The sequence below is a fragment of the Lycorma delicatula genome, chromosome 3, assembly GCF_047948215.1.
Source record: "Lycorma delicatula isolate Av1 chromosome 3, ASM4794821v1, whole genome shotgun sequence".
Taxonomy (NCBI): Eukaryota; Metazoa; Arthropoda; class Insecta; order Hemiptera; family Fulgoridae; genus Lycorma; species Lycorma delicatula.
This window is the reverse complement of record NC_134457.1, coordinates 88,213,766-88,236,382: the sequence shown is the minus strand read 5'-3', so window position 1 is coordinate 88,236,382 and position 22,617 is coordinate 88,213,766. Positions and strand designations below refer to the sequence as shown.

General features: G+C 29.2%; 1 protein-coding gene across 1 annotated transcript in view; it reads left to right on the top strand.

Moving 5' to 3' along the window:
• LOC142321781 (uncharacterized) overlaps window positions 1-22,617 on the top strand; it is a 287,603-nt gene that overhangs the window by 233,244 nt on the left and 31,742 nt on the right. Inside the window, exons 3-4 of the mRNA XM_075360157.1 lie at window positions 11,733-11,928; window positions 15,788-15,893. Coding sequence (XP_075216272.1) covers window positions 11,733-11,928; window positions 15,788-15,893 — 302 coding nt within the window. The remainder of the gene's footprint in view (window positions 1-11,732; window positions 11,929-15,787; window positions 15,894-22,617) is intronic.

Sequence of the window (22,617 nt, the reverse complement as noted above, 5' to 3'; positions counted from 1 at the left end):
AAAAGGAGAACAAGAAATTAAAAATTTGTAGGATGAAAATACCTTCGATCGTAACATGATGAATTATACGATGGTAGAAAATAAATTAAGTCCAAAGCACAAGCAGAGAAATGCATCGTGTTATTTTTCAAATACATTTAACAATTGATGCCAAACCAACAAAAAAACTTAATAAAAAGAACGCTGCTGTTAACCCGACCTACCTTTAAATGAAACATCATAACCTATCCAAACAACTAACCGATAAAAATAATATTTACGTGATATGATTAAACTTTCAGAAACAGATCAGTTACGAATTATCGCTAAATTAATACACATTTTCACATAACGAATAAATATATTTTTGTAATTAACTGATTTTTTCCTTTAAATACTTCTTAATCAAAACACTTCTTTATGTTACAATTAGTAATAACAATAATAGCTTCTTAACACCACAAAAATAAGAATCTAAACAAATCTGATCACTTTAAATGATTAGAGAAGTTACTTACGATAAAAAGATGAAATGAAGCAAATAAAAGAGCGACAGTTTTTAGGCTAAACTAATATTGAGTACATACATTTGCTATGTGTGTGCGTACATACATTTTCATTATTATATTAATCACTTTCCTTTTAAGTACAAATTAACTCGTTAAAAATACACCACTGAATAAAAATATAACTACATTATAAAAAAGAGGTTCAGTAAAAGCAAAAAAAAAGATTACTAGCCACACTAAAAGCGTAGAAGAATCACCCTTGATACTGACTTCAAGGACAATACAATAACAACTGTGCGTCTACTACGTAGGTTAACCTGCGAACTCTTACGTTAGACAAAGTTAGACAAAGAGAAAAACACTACAGCTAACAATTCTATCCAACAAAATTTGAATCCACTTTGTTTTGTAATTATGATTTAATATACTATCTGCTTAGTACAGTTTTATATTAAACAACAATAAAATGAATTTTTAAATACATTGTATCATATTCCTAATCTGTATTAAAGTTAAAAAAAAAGACAAAATATGAAAACCAGAGCAAAATATTAATAGCGCTTCTTTATTGTGTTCAATATTTTGTAACTCGAGAACTAGTCAACCGATTTTCATGTAACTCTAACTTTTTTTTTTCTTTTTTTTATGAACTTTGACTACATCTTATCTGTTTTATTTTAAAATTTTTGTTTTATGAATAATTAATTCATCAAGCATAAAATTAATTCATCAAAAACTTTGAAGCTTGTATGTGGCAATATGGGAATGATAGAGTGTTGTAGCGAATAAAAATTGTCATGCCCGACCGGGATTCAAACCCGAGACCCTCGGATGAAAGGCCGAGACGCCATCATTCCGTTACGGAGATTTAAGGGTTCTTCTCCTCTTTTCGAAACAAAAAAAATAATATACATAAACAATATTTTTATTATTTATAAAAATTATTTTTTCTACTTTCTTACCGATTAATTTATTTTATTTTCATAATTATTTAGCGCTTTCACAGAGATCTTTGCATCATCGAGCTGGAAGTATAAACATTTTAATTAAATATAGTTTTAATTTATTTTATCACTGACTGAGATGGTGTTCTTTTTCGGAATCCGACGGCCACTTTTTTAAATTTATTCTTCCAAATCAGTGGGTATTTGGAGGTATTTGCAGAGAAATTATGAATATAATCTAACCAAACTTTGTACCCGAGAGTGGTCCAATATAAGCATTATGCTTATAATTATAAATTTCGAACCAAATCTAACTTACCCTCGCTTCGCTAGCTAACTTTGAGTAGCGAGCGTAGGTTAAGTTTGGTTAGATTATATTTATAATTTCTCTGTAAATATCTCCAAATACCCATAGATTTAGTTTAAAAAAATTGAAAAAAATTGGCTGTCGTTGTGCGAAAAATTACCAAGATGGTAAACATATCTATTTACATCAAAAACGATCTAATTATGTTTTTAATCTAATTTTCACACATATGCGCTGATGAAGCAGATATATACGCGGAAGCGGCTATACATACATGAAAAGAAAAAATAAATAAGTTGACAAATTATTTTTTGTAAATATTTCCTAGATTTGTTTTATCAATATTTTTAACAAAATTTAATTTTAAGAAAAACATGTATTTATATCAAAAAATCTTCTGATATATTTTAACTGTTAGAGTTAACATTACTGATAATTTTTTTTAGCCCATAAATTATACTACTTTACTTTATATGATGAATTTCCCACACAAAATTTGAAATGAAAATTCTGCAGCATATAAAAACATCTCATTCTCCTGAGATGTGGTAAACCGACCGGATGTCCTAAATTCGGTTGATTTAAAATTTCAATACTGCAGGTAACTCATACAGTACTACCGTTGTACATAATTTCAAGTTCCTACGATGCTCTCACAAAAATTAAAATTTTAAAATAGTGGTAAATACCCGGGTAAATAAATGTTACACCCCCGCCACAATTTTTTTTTTTTACTTTGATGGAAAAGTAAAGATTCATAAATTTTGGTCAAATTTTGTTGTAACATTTTTAATAATTCGGTCAACTACTCCTCACTTAAAAATTTTTTTTCAAAAACTTTCTCTACAAAAAATATATATTTTTTTTAGATAAAACGCTATTGTATTAGTTACAAAAAAAGAAGACTTTTACGGCTACTACTGTTAGTAGTAGTTGTTTATTTTAATAATTACTTAGAAAAAGGCATGTTCAGAAAAATCCCTAGTTAATCGTAAGTCGGGACAGACGGATAGTCGGTTAAACGAAAAAGTCGATTAAACCGGAGTTATTTTTTTTAAAGTTCTATTTTTAAAGTTATTTAAAGTTTTAGTTTTTAGAGTTTTATGAGAATTATTACAACGACAATAGCAATGTATAAGGTATTATACATTAACTAACATTACATTTTAATACATGTAACAAAAAACATTACGAATAATTTTAACCTACTTATAACCATGAGAAATGCATTTAATTAAAAGCTACTATTTGTTGGGTTGAGACAGTTTAAATAGTTTTTCAATCGGTCGTATTTTGACCTTAAAATAAGTAAAACAACTACTAGTACATACTAACAGTAAATTAATCCTAGTCATGGGTAAATTTCTGTTTAAAAATATATGTGATCTCTTTTGTTTGTTTTCTTCTGTAACAGTTAGCTGCGTGGTTTATTATTTAAGTTTTCTGACACCAAAGTTCTATTAGGTTTCTGTTCCAAGTAACGCAAAACATAAAAATAATTTTTTTCTCGAATGATGTACTTCAGTTTCTTTTAATTTTCTTTCATAGTCTTCGTTCTCATTATACATAATTTGTACTTATCGCAGTAATTTCATTGTCATTCGTAATATATCGTTAAATACCTTATCGCTGTACACTCATTTATTTTTATCGTCCGTATCTAGTAGCGCGGTGGCTTCCCTTTACAACTGCTTCCTTTAAATCATTTCGTAAATCCTATTTCCAGTTTTACTTTCCTGGCATCATAGATCTAGAGCTTTGTTGCAAGAAGGTAAGTATAGTAATCGGTCAAAAATAGGGTACGGGCTTTTTTTGTATTTCTCGATGTTTCATGGACCCAGGGATACTAAAAAACAAAATAAAGTGGAGGAAATAATGTTAGTATGTATTGTACGTACGTAAGTGTGTTGGCGTGTTTGAAGTTTCATAACTTCTGACTGGAAAAAACAAATTTTGATGAAATCTAGCACAGAGACTGGTGTAAATGGGGCAATTTGTCAGTAAAATATTTGGGTTAATATCTCAGGGGTTAGGTAGATAGTTTTTCAGGGTTAATTTCCTCAAAACTTTGCAAACATAATCCCACTTAAGTTCAGTATATGCGTGTATGTTTATCTTATTTTTTTTTTAATTTTCCCCAAGATTCCCCTTCTCCGAAAATCGAAAAAAATGTATTTATTGAATATTTTTTAACCGAATTTTTTGCTATGTTTCTTAGGCGTAGTCGTATTGCAAGTGAACCAAATAAATACTTTGTGGGCAATATTGGTGATGGGGGAGCTGATAACATTTTTAAAATATCGACTTTTTTAAATCTTTTTAAACTAATTTTGGTTTATTTTCATGTATCATTATTTTTCCACTATATAAGAATAAATAAATAACGCCAGGAAAGTATTACAACTTTTTTCATTAACTGGAATTTATCTTTTATTTACAAAATTTCTGCAATCTTCTGATAGCATAGTTTTCAAATGCTTGTAATTTTTTAATGTTGAATGGCATCGTATGCTACAACTAAGTTGTAAACGGAGGTTTTAACGTAATAGGATGTAATGATTAATTAAATTTTTATATTACAATATAGTTAAAGTTTTTACAAATGATCATACCCTGAATTATAAGAATTCAGTCATCAACGAAGAACGGTTAAACGCGTAGTAGAGGCGGTTGAACGGGGTTCGGTAAATAGGACTTTACTTTGAATATCTTTTAAAGCACTGACTATTCTTCAATAACAACAGTTATGAAAACTGGAAACATAAATAATTCAGCATTAATTTAATAGTTATAAAAACTGAGATATAAAATAAAATTACTTCTATAAGAAAAATACCAGTCCGCCGATTTCCTTTGCGGAGTGGTAAAATCCTCAGCCTTTCATCAGGAAGGTTCCAGATTCAAATCTCGATCAGGAATGGCGTTTTTCACACGATACAAAATTTCCATTCATATTCCCACGCATAAGTTTCGACGGTATGCAGTAAGTTAATCATAAACAAAAATTTCAAATTTTGTTATTTCATTTGTTTATAGTTTAAATAATTAATGTGGACTTTAATTACATTTATTTTTATATCATAATTAATTTTGTATTCTGTGATACTGCTCTAATCAAAGTATTAACATGGTTTCCCTTGATCCATCCAGGCAAATACTGGATGGTTTTGTTCATTCTTTATCCATGAAATAGCATGGATGTATTACGCATCTACGTAATGTATTATTATGTACTGATCAGAACAGAATAGAAGATTTACCATTTGCTATTGATTAGATGTACAAGTATAATGTAGATAACCAACTTTTTTTATAATTTTAAATTTTAAATTATAATATTTAAAAATTATATTACTCTGATTTAATTAGAGATATTATTTTTTCTAGTAATTTTAATTTTTTACAAAAAAAAATTGTTTTACAATAAGATGCGCATGGTGCTTCAGCCAATTTCCTTCATGGTCAGCTTGATGTAAATAAGAATTACTACAGAATGGTCTAACTACTCTCAACAATAGCAAACATCCTTTGCCAGGCTCACAATGGAAACTAAGGGTAAAGTGATTTCCTCTCCACTACACCGAATATATTGTCACTTATAAATATAACAAATACACCAATGATGCTGTGAAATGACTTTGATAGATAATTTAAAGTAAAAAATTAATATACTCTTCTGTCATAAAATAATTTATTGTAATCAATGCCTTTACATGGGCAGGGTAACATATTCATAAAAAAAAAATTAGACAGTTAAAACAGTTTTTATATTAGATAATGTATGGTATTCTTTTGAGCTGCAAGTCCCTGTATTAATATTGTATCCAACTGTTCTTATCCTATAAAGACTGTTACAATCTTCAGAGTAATGATTTATAATTGTTTCCAAGTCAGAATGAGTCTATTCTAATTTTCTTTCCTCCTCTAGATACATGTGTGACTGCTTTGTTTGTGATGCCGGCCTTCATAGCACAAGAGGTAGCATTTCAGCCTTTCATCCACAGGTCCCAAGTCCAAATCTCTGTCAGGCATGACATTTTCACACTCTACAAAATTTGTCATTTCAACTCGTCCTCTGAAACAATACCTAACGGTGGTCCCAGAAGCTAAAAAAAATTGCTTTGTTTATGATCATGCTAAATACTTTTTCATTTCATTTCCTATATACCCTCATCTCAAATGCTTTAATCTTACCCTTCTGTTTCTTTTTTAATATTCATACACAAAACATTCTGCATAGCATTTGCCAGTCCTTTCCTCAACTCTAATCCATGTAGCTGAAGAGTAATCATTTGTTCCTGTTAAAAGCTTCTTTTCTCACTGCTGTTCTTGTATTGATTTCTATTACACTGTTCCAATTCTTTGTCACTGTATTCCCCAGTTATCTGTGGTTTACAATTGATAACCATAGATTAGGAAGAAAGGTTTCTAACTTCCTTCCATTGTTTTAACATAATTAATCCTAATAACTTTTATTCTCCTTGTAATTATTTTTATCCATGTTCTCTTTATTTCTTCTTCTAATACTGTTTATTTACAAAGTATACATAGATAAAAAAAAAGATATATCATACATTTGTCATTAATAATTTAATAACCTGAGAACTGTGTGTCAAATTGAAACATCAATGGAAATTTTACTTATTGACTTTTACATTTCATAGTATACTTGAATTAATAAATCTACTCAACTGACTCAGAAGGAAGTACTTTTTGTTCAAGTACATTTTTATCAATGCTGAAATAAAAAAACTGAAATAACTAATCTTGCTTGCAAATAATAATAATAATAATAAATAATTTCATTTTTTTAACAATCACTGAAAAAAAAAATTATAATAAAAAAATATTAAAAACAGCTTACCAATATATTATTTGATTTCCTCAAATGTTTTCAACTATTCTGCCATCTTCAGGAGGAATTTATAATAATTAAGAATTAAAATATATAAAAAATATGAAATTTACAAGATAACAATTGAGACACTCACAAAACAGACATAATATTTTAATTTAACTTATGACTTTAACATTTTAAAATTTTTATCTTATTATGATCAGTTTAACAAATTTATCTTGTGAATTTTATATTTTTTATATATTTTAATTCTAAATTATTATAAATTCCTCCTGAAGATGGAAGAATAGCCGAAAACGTTTGACGAAATCAAATAATATATTGGTAAGCTGTAGGTAAAATATTATATTTATAATAATTATATTTTACTAATGGTGCCTTATCTGAAAAACTTAATAAAGAAAATATTATCAACTGGCTAGACATACACTAGAAAAAATACTTAATGGTTCAATCAGAAATATAATTGGCTATTAAAATAAAAATGTTTGGCTTAATGCAATCTCATAATCAAACTGAATCTTATATTTAAATTGAAAATTCTCTCAAAGATTTCTTAGTAATAAAAGAAAAACATACACTAAAAAAAATAATAAAATTATCTAATATACTTATGAACAAAATAAAACAATACCATGCTAAAAACAGTATATAAATTAACAGATTTAGAAAAGAAATTTTTTATTCCGATTGGTACATAATAATGTACTAATGTACAACAACGTTATAGAACATTGTTATGGTAATAGTATTTTTCCACAGAAATTAATTTGTTCCAATGATTGATCTAAACAAAAAAAAACAAAAAAAAATACTGTTTTGATTCTCTGTAAAGACAGTAATCTTTTCTGCTGAAACATATTTTCTCAGTTGACAATTAGAAAAGAGAATAGCTGCTTTACAGTGCTATAAAATTGCACAACTGTAAATAATTTGAACAATACACAAATTTACATTATATAGATTATGTCAGAAACAGGTAGGTATGCTTCTTCATTAATACAAATCTGATATGAACACCACATGACTTCCTTGTATGCCTATTAAATTACACATACAATATTTTTTAAATTAAAAATACATAAAATTTTATTTCATTATTAACTTCTGATATTTTTTCATATTTTTTTTTTATTGTTATTTAGTTATTTATCGTAATTTTTTTTTTACAATCTGAGGTTAATAATTTTAATAAATCAATATATTTAAATTAAAAGAAAAAAGTTAAAAAAAGAAAAGGAGATGAAGTCTGTTCAAACCTATGTGTCTTCCCCTTGTAAGATCAAAATATTACATTAATTAACATTTTTATTTGGCTATAACTCTGGAATCAATGAAAATAAGTATGATATATTGTTAAAAAGCTCTCAATGAGGGCTTATTACTGCAGTTAAGAAAAAGTTTAAAATCCAAATGTTATTTGATTTTGGGCTTTTTTGGACACTTTTGGTCCAGTCGATTGCAATCAAAAGGGGAGGTGCACAATTAGATATTACAACAGTCCTAAATCTAAATTTCAACATCGTACAACTAATCGTTATTGAGTTATGCAAGATACATACATATGCATGTACGTACAGACATCACACTGAAACTAGTCAAAATGGATTCAGGGATGGTCTAAATGGATATTTCTACTGAAATCTGAAAATCGAAATTTTTCGTGATTACAACACTTCCTTGTACGTAAAAATAAAGGAACTGCCACACAATTTCCCTAGATGGATCAAGGAAAATTAAGCTTACACCCTGATCAGAGTAGAATCACAAAATACACAATTAGCAATAAAAGAGAAAATAAATGTAATTAGAGTGTCATTAATAATTTAAATACAAAGACATGAAATAATATTAAAATAAATACATGAAGAACTAAAAATAAAAAATAACTAAATAAATCACAATTCAGAAGGAATTAAAATTATTTGACCACATATTTATTATGTACTTGTTGAATAAGATGTGAAAAATTCATAGTTTTTAAAACTGTATTAATATTATTTAAAAATTTATCAACAAAGTAATATTACTTTTGTAAAACAAAATCTTATAATTGCATTTTAAATAAATTGGTGGGAAAATTTTTAAAAATGCTTTCAGTAATTTATTAAAAATGACAACTGAAGGCCACTTCTCGTAAGCTGAAGTATTGTGTTAAAATACATGAAAACAGTTCTTTTGTCTGGTTTGATAAAGGTGAATAATTATTTTTTAAGAACAAATGACTTATTTCTTTTAGCAAAAATTTGCAATCTTTGTTAAAATGTTTATACATATTAACCTAATAATAAGTAAACATTTAAAATTTTCTAAATATTGATTACATGATTCACACTTAAAGGGCACTAAAAAATGATTTGATAGCTTATTTTTGTATCTTGAAAACCTCTGACCTATTGAGGCAGTTCTAAAATTATTCTTCATATGGAATATATGTAACTATGATAAATCTGTTTATCCCAGGATAATTCTTTACCCAATAAAATATCCAGAAATTTTTCTTAATGGCAACAGAAATACTATCTTATCATAAATGAGAATTTTATCCAGTTAGCAATGTCACATCTATTTGAGATCCATAAGGCTATGGTTTTATTTACATATATGTATATTTAAAACTAGCTGTTAGTAGGCTTTACGTGCATACTCATAACAATGTAGATTATAAAAAAAGAAAGAAAATAAAAGAACATTCACCAAAATCAGTGCAGTAGTGCTTACAGAATAAAGAGATTAACATGTTTCACAAACTGAATATTTTTTTAAAAAAGTAACCCATAATATTCTGTTTTTTTCTAGCCTATATGTCTCTCTATAAAAAAGAAAGAAAATAAAAGAAATTCAGTGCAGTAGTTTTTGCTCGATTGAATAACAAACTTTTAGATTTATATATTAGTATGATTAAATTACACAAAAAGTACAAGTGCTGTAAAATATTTTAAAGGCATATAAATATTCTCTTTGGTTTTCCAGTAAGGTATGCAGTAACATTAACTATTAATAATTTATTTATTTTACAGTTGTCAAATAACAGATAATTCACGATTACTTCATCATCATTCAATACAATTAGTTAAGATAAAAATGAAATGAGGCTGATTTAGTTACCTAGACTTACAGTAAAGCATTTTTTATGTTGATATTTTGAAGATTATTATGTTTTTAACATCCCTGAATCGATTTCAACCTACTTAAATATGGCAATCATATCATCCATGCAGAAGTCACCTGCTCTAGTGTCTCCATCTTCTTTTGACTCTAGCAACTTCCTCCAGGTGTCTGTTCTCTCCAAGCTTTTTAAATACTTCTTGGTATTATCCAGCAGTTGTCAAGATTTTCCAGGTAGTCTTTTTCTAACTGGGTATTTACTAAAAATCATGTTAGTATCTTACCATTTCAAAAATATATTTACATATGTGTATCTGTGAGTGAACACACTCATACCAGTAAATTTATGACCATCATAAAACATAATGCAATAAAAGATGAAAAAAAAATAGGTTACAATTTTTTATTTCATAAATGAAATATTTCAGTGGAAGATATGGTTGAATGATTTATAATCATTTAGATTCAACATATGCCATAAATTTTGGGTACAGATAAGTCTTTTTCTTAGGGAAATCTCAGTCAGTTTTTGACTAGTCCTTTAGTACCTACAAAAAAAAATTGTTATGGAAAATTAAGCTGATCATTAATAAACATTTGCTTGCTTGAGTAAAGATACCCAAACTTCCAAGAAAATGTGAATTTTAATCATCTTTTTTATGATTCTTCAATAAGTTAACTGTCTCTTGCTATCCATTACATTCTTTATTTACAATTCTTCTTTCCCAAAATACCTTTTAGGTTTTATCTTGAATATGGGAGGACTTCTTACTGCATTATTGATATTTTGTGTGCTTTGATGGGAATAGTTCTGTCTAAGGTCTATGAATATTTCTTATGCAGTGGCTGTATAAAAACTTAACCAGGAGCTGATAAGCTTACCCAATAAAATTATTTATAAAATATTAGTTATTAAATATTAACTGCAATTATTTACAACACATTTGTACTCATAATGAAATCTTTATTATTTGTCTAAACAAATGTTTATTAACTACACAAAATAAAATATTTATTTTAATTTTGGGTAATTAGGGTATATTGGGCTATAGAAACACTTATTTCATTCTTAATGAAATTATTTTATTACTTCTATTTTAAAGAAATAAATATTTTGGCTGTACATGTGTTGAGGATAATGAATATTGTCTCTCATCAAGTGGATGGAGCAGTTTTTCCAAATTAGCTGAGACAAAAGTTCATGTTTTCTATTTTGAAGTATTACTTAAACATACTTTTTAAAAACTAGCCCTTGTGAGTGCAATAATATGTTTAATAGATTTCTAATAAGCCTGTCCAAAACTAAAGACAGAAGAATGTTTTTTTTCTGTCAACAACACTTACATGATGAATTAATCAGAACAACCCATATACAATTAACAATTTTTATAATTAAAATTAAAATTTTTTTATTAAATTTGACTTTTTTAAATTATTTTTTAAAGAAAAATAAACAAATTTTATGACTGAACAAGGTACTGATTTCAGTGGTTTACCATGATCAAATCAGTAGCAATGTTTTATTTTGTTTTTTTTTTTAATTTCTTATTATTTTTTAATATCTTCTTTATACGATACATATTTCAATAAGCATCACTGTATAAAATTTTTGCAATTTGTTTAATTTTTTTTTAATTACAATTATTTTGGAGTAAAAAAGATTACTTAGGAAAATGGTTAAGAAATTTTATAAACAAAAATTTCCAAGCTAGACCAGAAATTCAGCACTTTCCAAATATGCTGAAATTTATCTAATAACTTATTTTATAACTTAGATATTTTTTTAGGATTTTGTATTGTAAGCAATAAGACAGTAAGAATAAAAAAAAACTTTTTGATGAAATTCATTATTAATGGGTCTATCAGATTTATGCAATAAAAGTCACATTTAAATAAGTTTAATATCTATATAAGATATTTTTTTATAAAAATGCATTTTTTATAACTTCTTTTTTAAGTTCAATAAATTAAAAAGTAACAAAAAAATATATTATTTTTACAGGATTAACTTGTTATTATTTTTCCAGTCACAATCATGGCAGACACCGGCACATATCAAGAAATTACAATTATGATACTTCACAGTACAGTCAACAGATGCAGTCTAATTCTGTAAAACCACAAGAAGTTAGACAGGTGTATCATACTTACCAGAGAGGTTCTGTAAAAGTCCCTTATCATGGAGCAACTGTTAATGTACCAGCATCACATGGCCCTAAAAAGGTAAATAAAAACAAAATAGAAAATAAATTTTTAAAACAGCTTCTGTACTTACCAAGCATTTAATCTAATTCAAAATCATTTTTACCTTCACATTCTGATGTAAGTATTAATAATGGATAAATATTTAAGATATTAACAGAGATAAGATTTAGTCCAAATTTGTTAACATTAAAATAATAATAAATATTTCACTTTTTTCAAATTGTAAATCTAGAATCATTAGTAAATTTTCTTAAGTGTTATTTTATCAACAAATAATTTTTCTCATAAAACTTCTTTGCATTACTTACTTATCTGGCTATTACAGTACAATTTGGAAACATTCTCAATAATATGTTTGTATTTAGAGTAAGGCCTTACATTCATTTAAATTATGTTTCATTTCTAACTGTTTGCGATTGTTTTGAAATTTTGCTGCCATAATTCCAGTTCTGAAAGTAAACTTTCAGTTCATTATCATTATTTATATCATCTTTATACTTATCAATAATAATAAGAGACACTTTTTTCTGTAAAATTGATTTTTCTTCCAGAAATTTCTACACTTACCCTACCTTGAATGCCAAAATTCTTAAATTAAATGTTCCCTACTTTAACTAAATAATATATTAATTTAACAATAAATTATCTCATTAGTGTTCTTTTAAATCTGTAAACAATAATTCTGATAGTTTTTGTTGCCTCTGAGGACATTTTCAAACTTTCTCCTAAACACCCTGCTTAAATGTTATCATTGATAACATAAATTGACTTGTATACATTAAACCATTCCACAGCTAAAATATAGATGATTAATATAACAAAATATAGTTAATTTAAAATAATGTTCCTTTTCATTTTGTATTAATGCAATTTTCTTTCCACTTCCTTAATGCTTATTGTCATAATGGTAGTGCTTGTTCTATAAAGCATTTTACTAACAAAATAAATAAAAAAATTACTGCAAACTAATGATCACTTTTTAATTCTGTATTAAAAAATAGAATATTTTTATATTTTTCATTAAATTAGGATTTTAATTTTTGTTTAGTTTACACCTACCTTTCAGGAAATTATACTTCACTTCGTGTGTTTCAAGATAAAAGTTTTCAGTTGATATAAACTAGTCTGGTTACATTCATCTTTTCTCATCTTCAATCCCTTTCTCTATAAGTAATCATCAATCTATTTATGACAGGTCTTCTGGTGTTCTGTCTGGTGGCAGGTCCCTATGCTGCCACTGCTGTCTCAATTCAAATCTCTCCCAATTTTTTTTTACTGGGCACACGAGGTGTCGTTATCAGCACCCAGATATAAAATTACTAAAGTAAATGATTCAAAATTAACAATTAAAATTTACCTTAAAAATTAAAAAGATGTAAAAACGTTGATGCGGTTTGCTAAGTGTGAAATAAAATCAAAATAACAATATTAAAAATCTAACATAAAGCAATAAAATTGCCATTCACCAAAAGGCTAAAACGTATTGTTTTAATCAAATATATGATGCATGGCCTTAAAAAATCGTAAGACATCTGATAACACTGATGCATTGTTGCCCAAGAAATTTTGGATGTTAGCCCCTAGTTTAAACTTCTGACACAATGCCGCATAATAAACGCAGTCTACAAGGTTCTGGTGTATTGTTAGTTAGCAGTCGCAGTACACAGATGGGCACTATGGTCTGATTCATGAGGTGTCCACGTGTAAGTTTAGTGTGCCCTATTCACAAATGTTAAATAATAATCTCCTCTCAACAGTTATTCCTGCATGTAGCTTCATGAGGACACAGAGTTCTTAACTGGACAGAGTTTATTATTAATGATAGCTTGATAGCTATCATGAGTAGCATGATAGCTACTCATCATGAACCTTCCTTTCAGAAAGCAGACAAGATCGTTCAAAACAAAATGATTAGTGAAAAAAGGCTGCAAATAGGCCTCTTTTGTCACACGATCAGTTTGCTCACTGCCTGAAATTTCAATATGACTAGGAATACAGTAGAAGCTCACAGTTGTGTTACGCTGAGTCATTTAGAGATACCAGACTGTATATCACAGACAACAGGGTGTCTGGAGTATATGTCACTAATCTTCTGCAAGACACTCACGGAGTCTGAACAGATTAGTATGTGTTGGAATATTGGGCTAAGTATGTTTAAGGCCTTGTTAATAGCATTCAGCTCCGTAACAAAAACACTGTCAGTGCTGAGAAGGCCATGTATATTCTATTGGCAACCAGAAAAGCACAACCAACAGAATCATTGTGTCTATAGAACTGTCTGTATAAATTACAGCAACAGGATTCATGTTATTTACAATATTAAAAAACATTTTTCATAAGGTAACTAGATTCATGTCCGTTTTTGATAGCAACCATGAGTAAAGCAATAATTCATGAGGAAAGGCCGCCAAGGGGGGTAATAACGTTGAGTAACAGGAGTTAATTGTATATTTAGAAGCAAAAAAACCAATGAGGTTTGATGGCTAGCAAAGCAGTAGATCTTGGCCATTCCTCATATTGATTTAACATGTTGGTTGGAGAATACCACATCAAAGGTAGGATGCTTTGGTTGCACTTTAATGCAAGATATGTAGGAGCATATCATTTGGTATCATCTATTCCACAGAGATGGCTCACCACTGTCCACTAGTAGTCTTACAAAACACACCTGCAGCAAGATGGATAAATGAATGATGGACTGCATCAAGCATCTTTAAAGCAGGAGTCCGTGTGGAGAAATAAACCATGCACCTATAGTCTACACAAGTACAGATCAGAGCTTGGTAGAAGTGCGTTATGCATACTCGATCAGCTCCCAAACAAGTATTAGATGGAACTCTCAGCATATCTAACATTAGTAGAGATTTTACCTTCAGCTCCTTTTAAGTGTGTTACTTATGTTAGTTGTTGGTCAAACCGCAATCCCAAAAATCTAACCTACGAGCATGCTTCAACTGGTTTACCATGTACAAACAATTGAGGATCAACATTATTCTCTCAACATATTCTCTGAAGAAAATGTGATCCAGTCGTTTTACACCATGATTCTAAATGGGTCACTGTGTTTTGGAGCAGCCTCTCACCAATAGCTAAAGTTCTACTAATGTAGCTTCCAACCTAATCTACATTTAATAATCTCATCCCTCTTCTTCCTTGCTTCCTTTCTCCTTCTATAGAACCTGCCAATGCAGTTGTCCACTTCCATTAACTATGTGTTCAAACCAGTTTCCTTTTCTTTTATGTACTCTCTGCATAAGTGTTCTTTCTTCTTTAATCATGTGCATTATTTTCTCATTCCTCACTTTTCTGTCTGTGTTACTTTCTCCATCCTTCTGCATATCCACAACACAAAAGCCTCAATCCAGTCACTCTCTATTTTCCTTAACATCCATGCTTCACTTTCATATAACAATCCACTCCATAACATTTACTTAACATCTTCCTTAACTCTAACATCAGATTTTTATTAATTAGGTTTATCTGTATAAGTTTATGTTGTTTATAAGATCCACACTTAAAAAATAGACATCTTGCCTTGGATTTTGAATGAAATCATTTTGCAAATATTTTATGAACATTTTCTTCTTTTACTATTACAGAAGTTTAAGAAATATGACACATATATTGACAATCCACTAGTGTAAAGACTTTCAAAATTTAGAGATACCATCATTTGCTAAGTGTTGACAGTTTATAAATACAAAATTAAAATTCAACTAAACATAAAATAATTGTTTTTAGTATTTCTAATGAATATGAAATAAAATAGAAATTTTAAAATAATATTAGGCTTATTGATATTATTGATAAAATTAGGAAAAATTAAGATAATAAAGAATTTACATTAAGTAAATGAAATATGTTTTGTTTACTTCAGATGTACAGAGGAACAATAACAACAACATTTCTTGACAGGAAACCATCAGCCCACAGACTTGGTATTCCACATCGAAACTTAGGATCAAATAGTTATAAGCATAGAGGTATGTATGTTATCTGAATATTTATCATATAAAAATAGCAATGACATCAACATCAATTTAAAAAATACAAAGTATCTTTTATTTAAAAAGACATAAAATAAATTTTCTTTTATGAAAATGGTAATCATTGATAAATAACTGATATGCATCTTTTCATAAATAATACAATAAAAATAAAACAAACAAGATTTTGTCAAGTACTGAATCAACTAGCTTAAAAAAATGCCTAGGAAAATATTTTAACTATTCTCAAGAAATGTTGTATGTAAATTAACATTATTATTATGTAACATACAACAAGCATTTGTAATTGTATAACTGAAGAATGTATACAATAAAATAATTCTTCTTATACATGAAAAAAAAAACAGTACATTTAGCATTAAAAAGGAAATTTTTACATAATGAGTGAGATGTAGAGCAAAATGCCACCAAATTATGAATTAGGTATGATTGTTCATTTTTTCTTTCATAACAGAAATTATTAATTCAATGAAATATTCATTTTCACTTTATATTTCAAAGGAAGTAAAAGAAATGAATTAAAAACAAATTTAATCTAAATAAATTAGATTCAATACTTACAACTCTTAAAACAAAAGGAAATGCATTTCAATTAAATAAACATATGTAAATCAGTTTTTTAAATTATCTAATATACTATATTCTAAATTAGACAATTATTTTCACAAACCTGATGAGCTGATTACAATATTTTTACAATATATCACTTAGCATTAACATAGGATATTAATAAAGGCTGATATGTAAAAATTTCTGATTGTTATAATAGAGAAAATGTGTAATAGTCTATTCAAACATGGAAGGAACAATTTACAAGTAAATTAATTAAAAATAAGACTACAACCCATAATTTGAAAATTTTAATTTTCATAGCTTGTGAACATGAACTGGAAAAACCCTATTTCCCTATTTCATCATGATAATTAAATATCATAACAATTTAATCATGATAATTGAATGTTATTTTGCTTTAAGCTTATAGATAATTCTAATCATACTGATTTTGATTAAAACTGTTAATCATATTTTCAAAATAAAAATAAAAAATCCACCACTAAATAGCAAAGAGTTACATAACTTACTTGGCAAGGCCCGCTTCATTGACCCATACTTATAGATCGCACAAAATTTCATAAAAATCAGTTAATCCAATCAGAAGATAACAACAAAAACATAACTAACAAAAAGAGTGAAAAAAAAACTGGCTTAACCTTTCAACCAAATACATTGCTGATGGAAAAATTATCACTAATCAGCTGTTTAGCAAATAATTTTCAAAGTCAAAAGTTCTGAGGTTTAAATCCTAGTAAAAAAAATCAGCTGTTTCTGTAAGAGTTATTAGATAACAGAAAGCATGGTCCATTACCAAAAAATATCCGTGGAAGTCATCAAAAGAAGTTGATGAGACCATAGAAATGAGTGGTTCCTCCAAGTAGTATCGATTATGATATAAACTCCATTACGATCAAACTGCCATGGTAAACAGTACCGGTAATATGCACATTAACAGAACTAACACAATTCCTGAAAATGACATACTGCTTTCAAATTGATTTGATCATCTACTGATGGAGGAGATCAACAGTACTGTTCCACAAGAAAAAGAAGTTAAATCTCCTCAAATAGTACTATATGGTATTTCAGATATTACGAAGCTATATGAGTTTTTGGAATCTGTGATGGACAAGACAGAATACAATGTATGAATAATAAACAACTTCGACTTCTGTTGAATAATATTGCGAGCTACAAGAAAATAATTCGCATGGTTTGAGAAAATAACTTAATAGGACATACCTTCACAAGATGAGAGGGTATTTCTGGTGGTGTTAAAGAATCTTCATCATTTGATTCCACTTACTGCTGTACAGAAGGTAATTGAAAGTCAGGGGCACAATGTTTGGAGTATTCTAAACGTTTGCCACTGAGTAACAAAAGAGCCATTGGCCACTTTTTTCATGAACCTGGAACCTAAGGATAATAATAGGAATGTGTTCGGAATAAAGTACATAGCTAACTGTTATGTTAGATTTGAAACCCCAAAGAGAACTCCAGGATTGATACAATGCATGAGGTATCAGCAGTATGGTCACACTAGAAATAACTGCACAAGACCATACTGCTGTGTGAAGTGCGCAGGAAGACAAAGGACCACTGACTGCCAGAAGACAGAAAGAAGTACTTCGGCAATTTGTGCTTTATGCCATGAGGATCACTCTGTAAACTATAAAAGTTGCAATGTTTATAAAGAGATCCTAGAAAGAAAAGAGAAAAAGAGGTTTAGTTACGCTTCGATGAACATTTTCATGAGATCCCAGGGTTTGAGAGACAAATCCCACAACCTAGACCATGGAGAATTCCCATCTTTAGAACAGAGGACCACTAGAAATCCGAATAATAGTGACACTCTCAATAAACATTTCAATCCTCATTCCTGATTCTTTGCTGAAGCAGTGATTGGAAATAATCATAAGAATTCAATTTTACTTGATAAATTTGAGAAGCTAACAAACAAGTAATATTGAGTTCTTAGCTTAACAGATTGGAAACCTGCTGGGTCTGCTAACAAAGGTAATTTCTAAAATTGTTTGATGAGAGATTACCTAAAAACTGCAATATGGAATATCAATGGTGTAATGAACTAAAGGGAAGAACTGGAGACACTGATCTGCAAACTGCAAGACATCATCCTTATATCAGAAACTCATTTTACAAACAGAAATTATTTGAACATTAGAGGCTGTTCAGAGTACACAACCAACCATCCAGATGACAGGGCACATGGGGGTACTGTGATTGTGGTAAGAAATAAGCTATGGCACAGCTCCTCAATTCAGCACTGCCCACATTTCAGGTGACACCTTGATTGAGATCTTGGACTGGTTGGGCCTATTGGACTATCAGCAATCTACTGTCAGTCTAAAGGTATTGTTTGGCAGCTTTTTGGACAAAGAAAAATAACCATTTGACAAAGTTTGCCTGGTCTTTTTACAGATTAAAATTGTGTCTGCCACAATCTTATTACTTAATCGTATACATCTGTCTAGATGATCGCTTCTCATGAGTTAACTAAAAATCAAGAGATGTTTAAGTTTTCCAACATTAACTCAGCAGTTCCTCAGGGCTCAGTTCTGGAACCAGTTCTAGTCCAGGTCTATACTGCTAACCTACCTAATCCAGACAGTGTTAAGAGTTTGCCATCTGCAGATGACACAGCAATCTTGGTGATTAACAGTAGCAGAGATATAGCCTTGGAGAAATTACAATTTGCACTGGATACCAGCTTTGGCTACATAAATGGAGAATAAGGTAAAACCAATAAAGTCCAGCCATATAATGTTCATGATGAGAAAAAAGGTTGCCCTGAAGTTCATTTAAACAGTGTCAGCATAACTTATGCCAGTAAGGTAAGTTATCTGGATTTTCACCTTTATCACCATTTAACTTTGAGAGATCATCTAAGGGAGAAAAGGAAGTTGCTTGATGTTAAGTTTAAAAAGATGTAGGTGTGATTCGATAAGGTATCTCAACTTTCTATAACCAACAAGATTCTGCTTTACAAGGCTTTCTTGTAGCCAGTATGGACTTCTGTGACTGAACTCTGGGAAACAACCCGTAACAGCAATGTGGAGATCATTCAGTGGTTCTAGAATAAAATACTACGGAACTATTAGCCTACTATGGATTTTAACTAAAATGTTTAAGAAACTGTTCCTGTGAAGATTATGGCTAGTGCTGGAAAGCGAAGGAGTGATACCCGATGATCAATGTGGCTTTAGGGGTGGTCATTCATGGTAGAACAACCCCATAGAGTTACTAGTGTTATCATTAGGTGTCTAGAAGAGAAAATGTATTGTTTGGCAGCTTTTTGGACGTAGAAGAATAAGTATTTAACAAAGTTTGGTTGCTTGGTCTTCTTTTCAAATTAAAATTGTGCCTGCTAAGCACTGCTATAACCCAAGCACCGTGGTTTGTGAGGAATACTGAGATCTCCAATTGCACAAGTCTTCCCTATGTTCGAGAAGTTGAATGTCTAGTTTTGAGATTTGTATGCAGGCTGAAGAAGCATGTTAATTATTTAGCTTTGAATATACTTGATAACAGTGTGAACATTAGGAGGCTGACTCCATGTGCTTTAGAAGAAAAGATTCCATGTGCTTGATCTAGTGGATGACCGTTATGATGATCCAGTTTGTTGGAGATACCACTTCTTATAATTATTTTTGTATTATCTTTGTTTATTCAAATTTATTGATGCTCACATTTATTGTTTATCTGAGGGTTTTTTGGCTTTTTTTGGGGAAGGAGGTAGAAATGCATTTACGCATGGAATGTTGGACTCCTGCTGGTGGTCTCATTCAACCGCCACCAGTAAACTACTGACTAATACCACCCATTGGAATAAATCCTATGCACCCTGGAACCACTGCATGGCATTACTTCAGGGTGGTGCAGGCCTCCTAAAGAGTTTGCTCATTCTGACAAACGATGTGAATAACCGACACAGAATACCCGTGAAACACAACAATGCAAAATTAATACAGCTAGTCCAAAAAAATTATACAAATCATCATACAACAAAATAAAATACAAAGTTTACCTAACTTATTAAATACAACAGAATTTCAAATAAAATAATAACTGCGCTAGGATTATGCTCCAATGATTAAACTGGAGCAACTGACAGGGTAAAACACGCAATGCACAACAACATTAAATTAACTATACAAGCACACACAATAATAAGTACAAGGTTTACACAGCCTAAATTAGATTGCCAAATTAAGACAATAACCACAGTAAGAGTACGCACAATTTGTTTTTTTATCAAGCACTCGTCTCTAGCTATCTGTACTAGTTACAGAATTTGTACAACCTAAATTAATGGACTGGGTATGCTCCGACACGATGATACAAGAACAACTGACAAAACACTGCAAACACAGCACGCAGCAACGCCTAAATAATACAAGTATACAACAATATTAAATAAAAGTATACACAACCTAAATTAGTAGTTATCACACTGAACTAACAAAGATATTGACTATGCAAGGAGCATCCTGCAGTTTTAATTCCCTAAACCCTCCTCTCTTGTTTCTGTGCCAACACCGTTCTAATGTAGGTAGCGACGGCAGTCCACGCCTCTTTACCTTTGAGCATAAACCTGCAGATATTATCAGGATCTAAGAGGCCTATCTCCACCACTGACTTCCTTCTTTCCGGTTCCCACCTCGAACACTTGAAGATTGTGTGTTCAGCAGAATCTGCCGCCGTCGTACAATAAAGACATGCAGGGTGTTCCTTTTTTTTTCTCAAAAGAATATGTGTTGAAAAACCTGTGCCTCATGAAGAATTGGGTGAGATATAAGTCAAGCTCTCCCACCCTCCTGTTCACCCAATCCTTCAAAACCGCTATCAACCACCTAGTCCAGCTCCCTTTAAAACTGCTTTCCCACCTACTTTGCCACCTGCTTTGTTTCTCTAACTCCACTGAAAAATGGGCTACTGTGAATTAACTCAGATAAGTCCTGCAGAAGAAAAGTTATAGTTTTTCTGGCACAAAATGAATTAAATAATTTACTAAATAATAATTAAGAATTAATTAGAATTAAATAATATATTTAATAATTTTAAATTGATAATGTTCTACAAATAACATAACAGATTTTTCAAAAAGTATTTAATATGAACGGTATTACAAATTTGTTAAATTTTTATACTATTCCAATTAAAAAAAAAAATAATATCATCATGCACATCACATCATCATGTGCAATCTTTTCTAAAAAGAATAGTCTTTTATTTTTTTCAAAATAGCAGTATCTACTTGCATCAAAACCATTTTCATGTAACTCAACACAATACTTTGGCTTACAAAAAAAAGTTCTTATAATGTTTCCATTGCCATATTTAAAAAATTAACAAACCATTTAAAAAACCTTCCAGCATATTTATTTAAAATAAAGATTTTCTTTTACAGAAACAATATTATTCTGTTAATTTTTTTAATGGTACTAATTAAAAAATTATTAAAAACCTATATTTCCTGCATTTCGATCTTACACATATATATAAATATGTGCTAAAATAATTTCCATTAACACTTACTAAATTGTGATTTATTTTTAATTATTTTTTACATTTTCAATATTCATGATTTACATTAATATTATTTTACGTTTTATATTTTAAATAATTAATATGGACTTTAAACACACCTATTTTTTTATCTTATAATTAATTGTGTATTTTGAGATGGCTCAGTGATCGAGGTTTTACTGTGATTTCCCTTGATCCACCCAGGCAAATGCTGGGGCAGTTCCTTTTTATTGAGTTGTGCTAATCAGAAAAACTGATAGATTTTTTTGAAATTCTATTTACAAATCAGTAAATAATTTATAAAAAGTAAAACTAATTAAAAGAAAAAAATTTGAAAACATTTATATATTAATAATACAATAATATATTAATAATACATTTATTGATAATTATAATGATAAAATTTGTAATTAAAACCTTTATTTATTACTTTCAATCTTTTTTACTCATTTTTTTTAACTCTACATTTATTGTCTTTTAAAGACATTTAATTTGAAATTCCACCTGATGACTTCTAACTAAATTTGATATTTTAATTTGAATAAAACAGTTTTATAGCTCATTATTTTCTTTTAAATCTTTATATTTAAACATTATC